Source organism: Aythya fuligula, chromosome Z (assembly GCF_009819795.1).
Source record: "Aythya fuligula isolate bAytFul2 chromosome Z, bAytFul2.pri, whole genome shotgun sequence".
NCBI classification, from domain to species: Eukaryota; Metazoa; Chordata; class Aves; order Anseriformes; family Anatidae; genus Aythya; species Aythya fuligula.
The window spans coordinates 81,703,110-81,719,802 of NC_045593.1; the positions used below are offsets into that span (position 1 = coordinate 81,703,110).

The 16,693-nt window shown below is 40.1% G+C and overlaps 1 protein-coding gene across 2 annotated transcripts; it reads right to left on the reverse strand.

Moving 5' to 3' along the window:
• Positions 1 to 397: 397 nt before the first annotated feature.
• Positions 398 to 16,218, reverse strand: CETN3 (centrin 3). 2 transcript variants are annotated; one of them, XM_032206493.1, is made up of 5 exons: positions 16,162 to 16,218; positions 12,459 to 12,594; positions 10,702 to 10,816; positions 7,902 to 8,093; positions 398 to 835 (listed from the first exon to the last, which is right to left on the reverse strand). In XM_032206493.1, exons 1-5 carry the CDS (start codon positions 16,176 to 16,178, stop codon positions 792 to 794), a joined length of 504 nt encoding a protein of 167 aa, XP_032062384.1. In that variant the 5' UTR covers positions 16,179 to 16,218; the 3' UTR covers positions 398 to 791. The 2 variants fall into 2 exon arrangements, with proteins under 2 accessions (XP_032062384.1, XP_032062385.1); XM_032206494.1 differs by having other exon boundaries at positions 16,171 to 16,190.
• Between the last annotated feature and the right edge of the window lie 475 nt (positions 16,219 to 16,693).

The following is a 16,693-nucleotide window of genomic DNA, read 5'->3' on the forward strand; positions in this document are numbered from 1 at the left end:
TGGTAAGCTAGAAATACACCCAGTCTTTCTAACTACTTGAAAAATTCATTCCCTACAATGCTTTTGCCCCAACTAGATACTGCAGAAAGAACATCTAAACATGCATCATAAACAATTGCCACTGTTTCCACAGGTATCAGAGGTGTAGATACTGAAAAATAGAGCCACTGGTTGTCATCTGCATGACTTATGCACATTTTTGCTATAGTGTGTATCACCGTGCATAGTTGCATGCCCTCTGCCATCATAAAGGTGGAAATGATTGCTCATTTAATGTAACCATTCATCTAGAACAGAAATAAAAATCTATAAATGGAAAAAAAAACAACGCACATTTTGTTTGAAGGATTTTAAATTATTGTTTGGCTCAAATAAAACAAAAACAAAGACTTTCAAGTCGCAATAGTAAAGAATATTTTATTAAAATGGAAGCTTGTCAAACCTTATGTATCAAAACTAAGGCTATAGCTAATCATAACACAAAGTTAACTTCAAACGCTTCTTACAAGACAATATAATTTAGAAATCTTATACAAAGCTATTTTACAAGTGAGTACTCAAACATTCTGAAACGTAGTTTTACTTCTTCTAATATGCTGTGTCAATTACTTGAGTGACAATAATTAATTGTAAAAAGTACCGAAGTACCAGCATATAAAGCCTGTGTTATTTCGATCAGTGAGTAAAGTAATCTTCTACATGACTCTACAGAAACAAAGTAGAAAATATTGGAATGGCAGATGTCACTAATTCATCCCTTTTGCCACGAATTCATGTCTTCTTTTCTGATGTTAAACGTCTCCAGTCATAATAGCAATGAACTCTTCTTGATTGACTATAGAAAAAAAAAAGAAAGAAAAATATTAGACAAACAAAACAGCAAATATCCATAAAACAAAAGAGAAAATAATGTATCTGTTTTATGCTTTTCTCTGAAGGTTTCCAACTTAGTATTTGTTGGGTCTGACAGATTGCTAACCACGCTTTATACATGATTTTTTTTTCCATTTAGAACAGAGTTTTCACTTTTTTTTTCTTTTTTGCATGTAAAAGGCTAAAGTCAGAATGCAATCTTAATTATGTGTGATACTTAAGCCAGAATCTAGCTTGTATATAACAAGCTACTATTTCTGATGCTGAAAGTAAAAATATTCTAAAAAGAAAACAAAAATATTAGAAAAGTATTTAAAAAGATGGCTAAGCAAAAACATGCCACTTTATGACTTTAACATATATTAAAATGTTAAACACGGTAAATAAAATGTATTAAACACATGCTTCTCAAGTAACAATGCAGCAGTTCCAGTTATGATCAAATTCTGTTTTATTCAAGTCATCATTCAGACCTTCGTGTTCCTCCTCCCCCAAAAAAACAAAAAAAACACACACCCACACCATCATTTTCCTCTCTGCCAAACCTGTAACACTTGCCAAAATACAAAATGAATTTTAAGATAATTTACTAATGATTCAATAAATTAGCTAGAATTAAAAAGGACTTTTGACAAGCTCTTCCCCCATCTGAACTTTCTTCACTTTACAGTTATAATTAACTGAAATTTTACACAAATGTACTCGAAGAAATTAAGTCATAATAATAAATTAATTAGCAGTCATTAATTATTTTGCTGCACTTATACCTGAGCTATTGACCTTACTCATATGTTAAAACAGAGCCACTGTAGAAGAGTTAGCCAATGAACATGTTCACTCTGCAACTAATTACTGCGCTGGGGAATGATTAGAGTAACTCAGTGAAACGAAGAGACCAGACACGTATGACAGATTTTCCCCGACAATTATCTACCCCAGCCAGCGTACCCAAGTTATTCCTAAACAAAGTATTGCAAAACATGAGTTACATTTAAAGCCGGAAGAAAGCAAAGCAAATTAACTACGTTAAAAATATATTAATAAATAAATAAATAAATAAATCTGCCCTCTTGCAACACATTTTAAAAAATAAGAGACAAGTTATTTTAATCTAGTTGAGGACCATAGATCCTGAAATGTTAGTCAGTCACCGGATTCTACTACACATAAGAACAACGTTGTCTGTGTGATGTTAAAAAGCATCTCTACGACTTTACCTCATTGATATCTTCAAATATAACCATATATTTCTATACTTGATAAATTTATCATGTGTTGAGTTCAGATGATCACAACATTTCTGCAAGTTCTCTCTTACGTACTGGTATGTACTTTCCACCTTAATTATGTGTCAATGCATTTTTGTTCTTAGAATGTAGTGGCTAGCAATGATTTGATACTAATCATCGTCATTTTAATGGTTTATATTACAAAATAGATACTGAGAAGGTGTGAAAGAGCTGAGAAACAGTTCTAGCTATTTAAAAGGGGAATATATTTGGAGCAGATGCTGAAATAATTAAGAATATGGATAAGAGGAGAGGGTGGATGATTACGAAACATATACAGGATATTTATGTGTATGAATATTTATCGATTCATTCCTAGAAAGTGAAGGTTGAAGGGCAGAATGAGGAACAAAGAACAGATTTAAGAAAATAGAACAGATGAGTTTGGGTCTGTTTTGGCTCTACTATAATGCTTTACATTCAGCAATAGTTCTGATTCTTGGTCAGTTACACTGAAAATCACAAAAATATGGGTTTGGAATTATCAATTAAAGCTTTTCTGCATATAAAACAAGTGCCATATGATTTAGTTATACTGGTCAACAGGCAACATATTCCTTTCCCTTGTTAAGCCTCTGAAATTGCTTTAAGTTACAAAAATGAAAAGAGAGTAGACATTGAAGCCAATAAGTTGCTTTAAAAAATACTTACAGGTTATCTTATTTAAGATAATTTCCAGTTTCACTGTTTACTTGATGAAGAGAGCAATAGTCTCAATGTGCATGACCTTTCCCAACAGCAGTTATCTGAAGAACATATCTGGAGTCCAAAGAAGCTTTTCAGTAAGCCACATTAAGCAGGAATTTTGAGATGAAACTTAATTAGGTTAGTTGTAAGAACAGAAATTAGATGGAACCACACACACATCTGGCTGATGACCACAGAAATCTAGCTACTCCCTAAAACTTAACAATTGGAAAAGTATGATTCAAACATCTGGCAAAGCTACTAAGATTTTAAAGATGAAAATGAAGCAGGCTATGGTCAGCTTCACAGATCAGGAAAAATTATTAGTATAAAATTGCAGTTAGTAATGTGAAGCCGTTGGTTGTTCTCCAAGTAGTCAAGATGTCAGAAGAGGGACGAGTAGTTAGCTTGGGCTCAGACTACGCCCCGACACTTTACACTTATTCTCTTCTACTGTTGCTTCTGAAGACTCTTCCCTAGTCTTTGGTGAACCTTATGCAAGGCTCTGAATTAAATGGCTTGCTACATACAAAGTAAATTATGTATCTTTGTCAGCATTTAACAAGGAGTAAGCTCTGAATTTCCTCTAATTCACTTAGACAATCAATTTCTACGAATACACTAAATCTATTAAAAGATAACAAATGCATAATTCTGTGTTGAGAAATTAATTACTCTTACGAATTTTAAATACCTTTTGAGTTACTGAACACTAAAATCACAGCCCAATCCCTTGCTCAAAGCAGGCTAGCTAAATCAGGTTGTTCAGGCTCTGAAACATCTCCAAGGCTCCAGTGCTTACCTGCCTTCATGGTCTGAAAAAGTTACAGGATCCAGAAAGATTTTAGAGGTCTGTCCTTCTCCAGGACCTACGGCATACCCCCAATAGCCCAAATGCTCACTGCAGCATGATGCAAATGCCTTCCTTTGTAGGCAAGCCTGCAGGCACATCAGCTTGTCGGTCCAATATGAAGCCCTAAATGCATGTCAGATTATTCTATTTCTATGGTACTGTTCCAGGACATTACCGACCAGAGGGCAAACATTAGACACAGAAAAAGATGCAAAAGCTGGAACTACGTATTACATTATTTTTACCTCTTCAGCCATAAGCCTGCAAGTAGGACACTAAGCACTGAACTTTAAGAAAAAATCCAAAATACAAGACCCTTGTGTTTTGTTGCACAAGAGAAATAGAAGTAGTGGACTAGATTTTTATTCTAACTATTAGATTTGAAAATATTTTCCCACAGTGATTAAACAGACTTGCTGTTCAGGGCACACAATGCTCAGCTCCCTGCATGGGTGTTCACCTCCATTTCCTGCAGCTGACGATGTACCAGCATCAAGGGCTGCACAGAACAAACACACCCCTGGTATTATCAAGTAGATTGAATGACCAATATTCATGTCTTGACTGAATTTTCACCTCGTACAGGCAAATTATTTGCTATATTTTTTGGAATCAATTGTTTCTGCTGTGGGATTACAGAAACACAGTGTTTATGAGAATGGCTGAACAGCTCTGCAGAAAAGGAAAAGAACGCATTTCCACAACGTACTGAGGATTTTTTTTTCTTTTTTTTTTTTTCCCCCAGTACACTGACAAAACGATGGATGAATAAGTTGGAGAGTCTTTCATGTGTTGCCCGGTTATGTGATGGACTACTGAAAAATACAGAAAGAAAAGGTCAAAAAGGCAGAGGGGAGTAACACTTTCTCCCCAGAAGTACTATGCTGAGACTGACTTCTGTTTAACAAGACACAAAACAAAAGTAATTTAAAAAAAAAAATACATATGCTTACGGTATTCATACTAACCCACCTCCTTCTGACACAACTTCTACCCAGGTGCTTGTGATACAATTTCTGAAGACTATTCCAGAAATATTCCGTAGCCAGTTTCAATACTGCACACATCCCAAAACTGGAAGCCAAAGGAAGTTATAAGAACCACAGATGCAAACATCCCTACCGAAATATTCTCTGGTTCAAAACATCTTTGTTCAATAATGTTGCTAAGTGGAAATACAATATTATAATGATAAACAATTTTTCCAACATCCAAACAAACTGCAAAGAGAAATGTGGTAACAATTCCCAGTAACCCAGGTAATCCTCCTCAGACTCAGGATCTGTTCACAAGTTAGTCACAATGAAATGAGAAGCAATCACAGCCTTCCCTAGCCTCAGATTTCATTCATTTCTACTGCATACATCATCATAAAGTAAGCATTATTACAGTTAATATGAAGAAAATGTTGTCTTGGAGAGGTAAGAAAGCATATTAATTCAGTAGAGCTTTTTTTTTTTCCCCACCTCTCCATAATTTTCTCCCAGAATCTAAGACCCAACACTGGATTATGTTTCCTATAGATGCATCTACACAGGACAAAAACAGCACAAACTGACAGGACGGAGTTTCTAAAAACAGCCATGCTCCAAAACAGGAGTCACTCCTAAGACCAGCAGTATGAAAATAAGATGATTTACCCTTTTAAGACAGATGTAAATATGTCGAGAATACTTCAGCAGCTAGTTTGTCAGAGTGTACCAGCACAGCTCAGTAGTTTCACTACAAAGACTAAGGTTCAAGCAGCCTGGATATCACATAACAGACCTTATTTCACTGTGAACAAAACAATCTTTCAAATGTAACAAGAGCATTTAACCACAAGTGGTATTATTCCTGTATTTAAGGCATCAATTAAAAATGTTACCAACTAATACTTTCAGATTTGTTTTCCTTGGCAGGAAAAGAAGGAGAACTAGATGACAGTGAAATTTTGTTACATGACCCAGATGTTTGAAACTGAACAGAACAGTGACTCACGGGATTATTTACTTTTTCAGAATGAATCTTCAAAGCTAGAAGCAGCACCAGTTTTCTTTAAAGGACAGAAAACACAGAACATGATGGATAAACAGTACCACATAAAAGCATTATGCTGCCGGTCTTTCATATTCAATCTTGTGCTAGACTACTCTAAGAAAGAAAATTAATAGATAAATAAGGAAAATGATGACAGGGAAGGGTCCTGTCATCAAAAATGGTATCAACCGCATTTTGGAACTAGTCAGTGAGCTCTCCTGCTTGTGGCGTGCCCGACAATAAATTGCTGCTTCACTGAGATCCTCACCTGAGCCTAAGTTATTGGCTACAGAGTGTTTCTCACAATTATGCCCTTCCTAAAAGGAGCTAGAGGTCTTTATTAGCTTGTAGTCAAAGACCATCAGTGATCCTGATTCAGGTGTCTCCACTGGTAACTCCAGGAGAGCAACAAAGAACAAAATGTGCATGTGGACTGATGTTTTCTACTTGCTCTCACCTCTACAGCTACTCCTTCGCATAAAACTAATATGAGTCTTTAGAGAAATACAAAAAAAAAGGTAATACAGGCAATGCAATGCTGTTATAACTATTCCTTTTAAAAAATAAAACAAGCTCAAAATAAAGCATATAACAAATAGCTAGTCTGGGTAGATGGCTTGCTATGCAGTTACTGAAACAGATACCAATGCAAGCAATGTGTGGGAGGACACACCTGGGAATGTGGAGGAACACCAGCATTACACAGTGTGGATTTATTAGGGAACCAGGGCCTCAGAAAACAGAGAGATACCAGAAGACAGTATTTCCAAAAGGAAAGAAAAGTTTTCTCAATTATGCAGTGACTCTTGTAGTAACAGTGTCAACAATAACACTCTAATGGCAATTAAAACAGAGAGCTTTTGCTATCTTTGCCTTCAGGCTCCCTGTTTTCACCACTGCACTGACACAAAGTTTGCATTTCCACAGCACCTATCTTGTCTGAATGTCCTGTTTTTCCTCTTGAAAGAAAACCATCTGACTGTTTCAGTACTTGAGTAACTGCAAACAAGCACAGGCCAGCAGCTGACAAACTCGTAGTTGTTGTTCCACACTGGAGCATACATCTACCACAAGCAGAACAGAGAAAAGTGTCTGTCAGGGCTGACAGCAATGCGTTGTTTTTCCCCCACTGTTGGAGTTTTGAATCCAACAGATGTTGCTGACAAATAGAAATGTTACTGCTTCTGAAAAAGGTGATGAACTGCTACTGAAATCGCAGATGAGAATGGCCAAAAAGAAAAAAGAAAAGAAAGAAACAAAAACCTCAGAAGCAGGTTTCTGTGATTCTTGGACATGCAGCGTCTGTGTTGACTGTCTGAAGTGAGTGGCTCCTGAAATCCATGTGTTAAGGTTTCTGGTGTAAATGTAAAGGTTAACTTAAGGGGAAGGAGGCGGGGGAAGACACCACCGTTAAGCTGACGTGCTTACGAAGATTTAATGAGCATAGCATCAAGTTAGATTTGTTATTTCATTCTTTATCCAGCTAATAAGCCTCCTCTGCAGCCCACTCTGTATAGACCTTGTTGATTGCCCTGAGCAATTTTTCACACCGAGTTCTTCAGCACCTCTGAGCCCAGAAGCACATTAGAGACTCATCCCAGCTGATGCTGCTTGGACCCAGGGTTAAGTCCATCATGATTTATTAGTCAGGTACAGATTATTACACTAACAGGCTGAAATCACAACAGTGACACATTACCACTTAAGAAATACTGGACTAGAGGATCAAAAGAAGTCCTCTTAGCACTTTGTACTACATTAATGACTACATTAATGAATCAGTAAGAGGGTTCCTGATTCTTACTCTCACTGATTCATACAGAAATAAGAATGTAATGTAGTACAAGGACTCTTCCATGTATGAATTCAGTTACTTCTGCTTTCAGCTAAACTTTAACAAATCTTTTAATAAGCATGGGTTGATTAAGAGTTGTGATGAATTTGAAGGTGAGAAATCAATTTGGTTTTTAGACTCCACCATACATTTCCAGGGCTAGTAGGTATCAAAAACTATTTCTCTTATATGTAAGCAAAATCAAGGCTGAGCTGAGGGTTTTTTTTTAAAAAAAAAGAAAAAGATGACAATGTTAAAATTTCAGGCATTTTCAGGTTAATACAACATTTTAAAAGGGGAGAAGATTAAGAATGAACTATATGGGATTTTAACTCTTCATACTTACTTTCTCCATCTCCATCTTTATCAAATTCTTCGATCATAGCCCGTAGTTCTTCATCGGACATATTTTCACCCAGTTCTCTAGCAACCCGACGCAGGTTTCTCAGACTTATTTTACCAGAGTCATCATCATCGAACAATTTGAATGCCTTGAGTATTTCTTCATGTGGATCTCTGTCCAGTATCCAGTCTGTCACTGTAGGAAGGATAATGAAATTAGACTAAAAGATTCAGCATGACAAACACACATTCTTCCTATCACCTCAGCCTATTTCAGATTTTATCTATTCTTCCATTTTTAATCTATTCCAATTCAATATGCATAAATTGCTTGCCAGCTATCTGACCTTTGTCAACGCTTCTCACAAGCTGAGTTTCTCTTTGGCATACACCAGTTACAGGGGAAAGCTACATGGTAGTTTAGACACACTCGTGCTTTCAATAGACTTTCCTATATAAATTGAAAATATACATGTGCCTACTCTGTTCCAAGCTTGCACTTCAGAAAAAAAAAAAAAAAAAAACATCAGCTCTGACAGACACAGATATTTTAATTTGTTGATTTTAAATGTTATGATCTGGACACAGTTTTGACTTGGGGAGAACACTGCAACAGCAATAAGTAATGAATAACATTCATATGGAACTTCTCTTTTATATACAAAAGTGCCCCCCAAAAAAGAAAAAAGCAATCCCAACAACAAAACCAGAGCCCAAGGGTCATGAAAAGGACACAACTACGAGCTGCAGGATGTTCATTTTAAAAGAATTCACCAGTCTTGGTTATTCCTTTTACCAAATCCATTTGTTAGCTTCTGCAACAGAGAAAACAGGCAAACTAGCTTGTTTTACAAAAAATATTTTGCTTGTAATTATTTCAGACATTTCTGAAATACCTTCACATCTTCGTACCTGCTAGTCTTGTACTACAGGACTTACATGACTACAGGACTTTAATGACTTTTACAAAGTCATTAAAGATACACCATCCTAATTTGTGCAAAGAGAAGCATTTAGCATCTGCTACTGTTTGCAGATGGATTGCCTCCTCTGGCTCAGTGAATTTGAAATGAAGCTATTAGATTCAAGCTTAGATAAGCTCACTATAGTAATGAGGTTTTTGTATTTTCATATCTCTATATTTATACATTTAGGTATTTATTTATATAATGTATACTAAAATGCATATAAAAATCTCTGAGATTTTTATTTAAGTATTTTTATCTAAAACTACATTGCATAACAGCACTACATCGTTTGATAAATTCTACTTTTTCTGGCAGAAAGGCAACTGCAACACTAGCTGAAGAACAATAAAGCACTATGTCTCTAAATATCATAGGTCAAATGTCTGTACAGGACAAGACAAAATACAATTGTATCTTTATACATTTCAGATGGTCAGTTCCAACATTTAAAACACAGATTATAATTATGCAAAACTGATGGCTCAACATTTTTTTAAAAACTATATTCAGCCAGCTCTTCAGAATAATCGTTTCTATAACCTATTTTCTCTAACCCCCTGATCTTTCTGCCACAACTGGTATCAAGTTCAACTCTGTGACAAGGACGTATCATGTTATAACTCCATTCAAATCAGATTCAAGTTTTTGGATTGGTGCAATTGCCTTCCTGGTCCATGTTGTGCTTTCTACATGACTTTTCCTAGCTTCTCACAGCACTTTTGATCGCCTACCTTGTATTGGTCCTGGCTGTGACAGAACCGAACATTAGGATCTAGTATTAAATCATTTTTTTTAATTTTTATTTTTTAATAAGGACTGATCAATTTTATTCCCCCACAGACTTCAATTTTCTTCTGACTCAGAATTTGCCCTAACTTGGAATATGACTAAGGAAAAAATATTATCTGTCATTAACAACACATTTTCTCCAATCCTAACCTATAAAATCTCTAAGGGTTGCCACATTTATAACAGTAATTGTTCCACCATTACCAAGCAGATAGTTATTTGTATCCAAAAACAGTACTATGGTGGTGGTTTTTTTTCAGAAACCTTATGTAATTTAATACCCTGAACACATGGAGTGGAATCATGAAATAGAGATATAAAGCTGTAACATATATATGAAGGGATCCCAGTTTATATTTTTGGTAAATATGAATTGTATACAAAAGTACAATTTATGTCTAACAATCTAAAAATCCTCAAGGAAACGTAATCCCTCATTTTTTTAATTCTGCAGATCACTCCATATACAAAGTATGTAAAACTATGCAAAACACACACTCTTCAGATGAAAGAAGCTGCCTAATGAAATTCACTGTTTTTATCAGCAGCTGAAAATCCTTGATGTACAATACTTAGCATCTGCTTCAACTTCTCTTATCTCTGTTTTATATGAAATCTGTATTCAGTTCACAGTTTGTCTCTGCGTACACTCCTTCCAATGAAAACCAGTGCCAACTACTTTTTCCAAGCAGGAAGGAGAGTCCTACAAAAATCAATAAACACAAAAACATCTACCTCTCAAGTTAGGGGCTACTCCTTTGTAGAAGTTTTATGCAGATAAGGAATATGTGTAGCCTGTTTCCTTTTACACTGCTGTAGCATGTATTCATCTCCATTTATCAGCTGACTATTCAATATACAAAAAGTTACTTTCCTTCACTGTTCATGTTTCTGAATAAAAATATGAAATTCAGTCTCCCTCCTCTATTTCCCAGTAGAACCAGTTACTGAAAATGCACACAAAGTACTTTGCCCAAACTCCAGTCACTACTGTAGGCTAAGTTTCTCTGAAGGTAGTCTTCTACAGGTATAAAATCAAATACATACCAACTTCATTAAAATCTTCAAAAGTGATCTTGCCTGTTGCTTCTCGATCATAATCTTTAAGTATTTTCAGTACATCAGCTTTTTTCACATCAAAACCCAAGGCTCTCATTGCCACCTTTTGGAAGAAAATGGAAGTGCAACCAAATATGAATATTAAACTACAGATTTTAAAAGTTTATTGTTTTTAACAAGCACCTTACTGCCCAGGACTGATTTTGTGTATCAGTGGGTTAGCAACAATAATAAATAAAATAAAAACAAAAACTGCTTTGTATAAACATATCACCTAAAATTAACATGAGCACGTAAAACATCAGGTTATAAGTGGAAAAATCAGTGTATAAAATGCTTTTTAGGAAAGCAGACTTCTTTCCTGATTTTCAAAACAAGTTTCAAGTACTGTCCCCTTTTCCAAGATTAACTTGAAAAGCATTCTTTAAATTACTGAACATGTCTAAGTTTACAAGTCGTCTTACAAGAGACTCAATTTACCACTTTTCCACTGATACCAGTGTAACTACAACCACATAAACCAGTAACACTTATTTTTCCATTAGGTTAGGGATACATGCTTAGTTTCCACATTTCAACAGACATGGCAATCCTCAGCACACACTGCCTTGACTGCATTCAAACGTATGAACATACACAGAACCAGAAATAGAAAGCCACAATCCTGTTCAATATAGCCTTTCAAACCCTATGCTACATGCTGACATTGTAGAGAAGGAGATATTTCTTTACTCCATACCTTTCTGTTCTTCAACAGCACTAAATTCAGGGGCACCATATTTAATTAGACACCTAATAAATGTATTTCCAGTCAGACAGCTGGGAATGCCAAGCACACTAACAGGACAAACTGTACCAACAGTCCCTAGTGGTACCCTATTAGCAGCTTTCAGCAGAGACAAAATACCCAAACTCTGGAATAAAGTTAATATAGAAAATATTTTAACTGCTTTCTTGAGATAAAGCAAGACTGTGGAACCAGCTGCTTGGATTAGGCATTTCTTCCCCAAAAAATCTTACTGTACCTATCACAGGAACACTAGCCTCCCCAAGCCACTAAAATTAGAATAGCAATTAATAAAAGGCTTAAAGAGCCTTTAATAAACTAATGCAATGCTTCCTGAGACAGGAGGACTCGCTAGGAACAAGGACTGCCATCCCAACCTCCATCTGCAGACAGCTAGTAACAAGGGAGGCCTTCACTGGAAGAAAAACTACAGAGTCCCTCTCATAAGCACAGCAAAAAGCACACCTCATTCCTACAGACTATAGGCTCCCTGCTGAAAAATGCACAGTGGGTAAGCTCTAGTTTCTGGTCAGCAGCTTAATAAACCTGACTTACATCTTCTAGCTCAGTTTTTAAAACCTGTGGATTTTCACAACACCAAGCATTACATTACATAGTGCCTCTAAAAGGCACTACAAGACAGCTTTTCAGGAGCTGTTTTCCCACTTACTCGCCTGCCCAAGCTGCACCTGGGGAGCATTCAGATCTCTGTTACACAGAATGCTAGAGCAATTCCGTGACTGCACTGTGTACAATGAGAGGAAAAAAGCTCAATCGTACATCCATGCAAACATCAATGCAATATTTGCAATTTCTTTTTTGAATATCTCCACTCCTTCAGCCTGGCAGGAGATGAAACACATGGAGCACTGTTAAAGATGCAGCTGCCATCATAAAAACTCACTTAGAAGAAGATATATATTGCCTGTCCTAAAATTAATTAAATGAAAAAAAATACCTTCAATTCGTGGTAATTTATTGCTCTATCTTTGTCTGTATCAAACAACTCAAAGGCATCTTTAATTTCTTGTTTCTGTTCCTCAGTTAGTTCTCTTCTTTTCTTCTTCTTCATTTTGTCCACTGAAAGCTCATTCCTATACAAGAAGAAAGAAATTCAGTGTAACTGATTACTGATACCACTATAGATAATGTTTTCCACCAATAAGAAACTCACCATAATGGCACAGATCACTACCATCCCCATTCGACATCTCTCCAGCTTGTCTCCTCCCAATATAAAATAACACCCAAAACAGACAATCCCTTTGTGCAGGTTGAATAGCACTGCTACTCCCCCACCCAAAACAAAATCAGCAGAGGTGAATTGATAAATAGCAAACAATCAAAAAGTGTAAGGAAAACTACCTGTTGAAAAGAATGCTTGACTTTACAAACTAGGTTAGCAGCTGAGATGACACAACTCCTGAAAACACCTTATTTCTAAACTACCTGAAAGAGTTTTGAGGCACAGATGCAGCTACAGCTTTAACTTCATGTCCAGCTGCTACAGTGGGTGTTGTGTGCCACAGATCTTTGGCTTTTTTTTGGCCAGAAACATTCCAAAGATACTTGACACTTAGGATTTTTTTTTTGAATCCTTTATTATCATAGATACACTAATCTGAAAACTTTTTTGATCTGCTTCTGTTGCATATAAAAGGCTCAAGTCCCCCAAATCAGCAAATACTACTCCAAGACAAATATTTTTTTTCTTTGCTGGCCTAGAAATAAGACTAAATATTCAGGTAACAGAGACAGAAAAAAAAAAAAAAGTCACGGGGAGAATGGAAAAAAATGAAGATGACACAGGTAAAGGCTACTCAGATCAAGTAGCAGTGTATAATTTTTGCTCTAACGGTGCTTTATTCAGATCAGAGACTGAATGCTTAATCCAGACAGATTGCTTGGAAGATGTCTGCCTCAGAGCAAGAAGTCTAAAAGCAGTTGTGCACTCGATCGAGGTAACAGGTGATACCAGCCAGAACTCTCAGAAGGCTGAAAGCTCGCTCTTGGAAGCATCAGGTATGCACCAAGCTCAGCAGCAGATCACCCTGTCAAAAAACTCGACTAACTGCAGTGGTAATTCCCTCCACTCCGCAATCACGAGGCCACACTTGAAGTACTGCATCCAGCTGGGGGTGCCCCAGTACAGCAGAGGCTTTATCCGTTTTCTGTACTCTAAGGCAGACCTTGGTGGCCGCAGCACCTGATACAGGAGAAGCTGAAGGAGCCGAGTTTGTTCTGACCCAAGTGATGGGGGCAGAAGGAGCAGGTGTAGAAGGGCCACAGACATGCCATCTGTGTTGTCCTTGCGGTGGTTTTATGCAGCTGGGCAGCTGAGCTCCAACACAACCACTACCGCTCTCTCAGCCCCCCTCCTGAAAGCAAGAGGGGGAGAAAATATGATGCAAAGGGCTCAAGGGTTGAGATAAGGATGGGGAGATCACTCAACAATTATCATCATGGGCAAAACAGACTCAGGGCGGTTCCCCCACGGGTGGGCGGCAGCTCCCCCCAGACCCCCTGCTTCTGCGGGGGCTCCTCTCCACGGGCTGCAGCTCCGGCCCGGGGCCTGCTCCTGCGGGGGCTCTCCATGGGCCGCAGCCTCCTCCAGGCCACATCCACCTGCTCCACCGGGGGCTCCTCCACCCATGGGGGGGCTGCAGCGTGGAGATCTGCTCCATGTGGGACCCATGGGCTGCAGGGGGACAGCCTGCTCCACCAGGGGCCTCTCCCTGCACAGGCCACTGCCCTCCTGCTGCACCCACCTGGGGGCTGCAGGGCTGGCTCTCACTTCTCACTCTCCCAGCTGCTGCTAACCAGCACTTTTTGTTTCCTTTCCTAAATCTACTCTCACAAAGGCACAAAAAACATCAGTTACTGGCTCAGCTCTGGCCAGTGCTGGTTTCCTTTGGAGGTGGCTGAAACTGGCCCTTATCTAACATGGGGCAGCTGCTGGGCTCTTCTCATAGAGGCCACCCCCCGCTGCCAAAACCTTGCCAAATAAACCCACTACAGTCCTTCACTGTCTAGAGGATTAGATGGAGAAGACAGAGGCAGGCTCCCCTCAGAGGTGCACATCCAAAGGACAAGAGAAAACTACAAACTGCAACAGGTGAGCTGCAAGTGGATCTACAGGAAAACTCTCATAGTTACGTACAGGAAGAGCCACAATGACAGGCTGAACAACCTCCGCTGCTAGAAACATTCAAAACCCAGCCAGAAAAAACCTCAGCAACCTCCTGCAGCTTCAAGATGGATCTACTCTGAGCAGAAAGCTGGATTAGATGGCACCCAGAGGTCCTTTCCCATCTGGTTATTGTGTAATTCTACATGTTTTCAGGAAGAAACCTATTATATATTCATCTGCAGCAGAGAAAAAATGCATGTTGTGCCACATCATGTAAGGTGCTTGAAGATAACTGGTGTGTTGTCCTGGTTTCAGTTAGGACTGAGTTAATTTTCTTCCTAGTAGCTGGTAGGGTGCTATGTTTTGGCTTAGGATGAGAAGAGTGATGATAACATGCTGATGTTTTAATTGTTGCAGAGCAGTGCTTACACCAAGCCAAGCTCTGTCCTGCCAACAGGCAGGCTGGGGTGCAGCAAGAGCTGGGAGGGGACAGACCCAGGACAGCTGATCCAAACTGGCCAAAGGGATATCCCATACCGTATGGGGTCATGGTATGGAATACATAGGGGTGGCAGGCTGGGGTGGGGTCCAGACTGCTCAGCGTTAGGCTGGGCTTCGGTCAGCGGGTGGTGAGCAATTGCATTGTGCATCACTGGTTTTGTACACATTATTATAAACAGTACTATTGTCATCATTATTGTTATTTTACTGTCTTAATAAACTGTCCTTATCTCAACTCACAGGCTTCGCTTTCCCATTTCTCTCCCCCATCCCAGAGAGGGAGGAGTGAACAGCTGTGTGGTGTTTAGCTGCCGGCCGGGTTAAACCACGACGTGTGTAAATGGCACATTGCTTTTCAGGCATATTTGTTTCCCAAATCCTGCAGCTAGCCGCTTTTACTTCCCCTTTATTGAAAAAGAAGGCTACCTAACTTCAATCAAATCTCAGCGATTCACTGCGCAGCTGGGGTTCAGCTTTCAAGCACAGCTGGGGCTGTACCACAGAAATCCCCTAAGTGGACAAGGCTGTGTTCTGCACAGGGTGAACCTGGCGCATCCCCAGAGCCCCCAGGACAGCACAGACGGGCTCTGGATTACCGCAGCTTTGCGCAGCCCCAGTGGCCCTTGGCTGGCTGCAGAGGGCGAGCAGGCAGCTTTGTAAGCCTGAAAGCGGATTATCGCTCAACTCCTGTGCCAGAAGGACCCTCCTGCCTGCCTGCCTGCCTGCTGGGGTGTGTACGCACCGCACAAAGGGCGCTGCTCCAGGCGGCCCCGCACCGCCCCATCCCCTCCATTTTGCTGCCACCCCCCCCCCCGCTGCCCCAGCCTCCAGACGCCCTGGAGACGAGTGCCAGCGGGCACCCTGGAGACAACCCGCAGCCTCACCACGGAGGCGAGCGAGGCTCCAGCGCCCCGTTTATCCCCTCGGGTGATAAACAACGAGGATCCACCGCCCGCCCGCAGCCCCCCGCCGCCCGGCCGCGACCGTCCCCCCTCCTCTCGCCCGCCGCCCCCCGCCCTGCCGCCCCCACCTCACGGACAAGCTCATGTTGCTGCCGCCGCCGCCGCCGCGCCGCGCCGCCTGATTGGCTGCCGGCCGCCGCTCGGCCCGCCCCCCTCGGCTCGCCGATGGGCCGCCGGGCTGTCACTCAGCGCGGAAGGGGCGGGGCCGGCGTGCGGAGGGGGCGGTGTGGTGGCCATGGGGGAGGGCCGCCATTTTGTGCGCCTGCGCCTGGTGTCTGTGTGTGTGTGTTTGTGTGCGCAGCCTGCGGGGGGCGGTGCGGGTTCCGGCTTTACGGCTTGCTAGGATTGAGATTGTCCTCCTAAAAATATATTAATCCGTATATACCAAGTCTGTTTTGACACTGGTTCCAAGCACAGTCCAGGCTATACAGCCTGACAGCAGCGTAACCCTAACTGACTGCAGAGGTATCCCACAGCGCAACCCACAGCACCGCCAGGTTATAACCTTATCACGCAGCTCCGGTCCCACTACTCCCGAGCACTGCAAACCAGTCAGTGATGCTACGTGACATACTCCGTGGCTGGAGGAAATACTCAAGT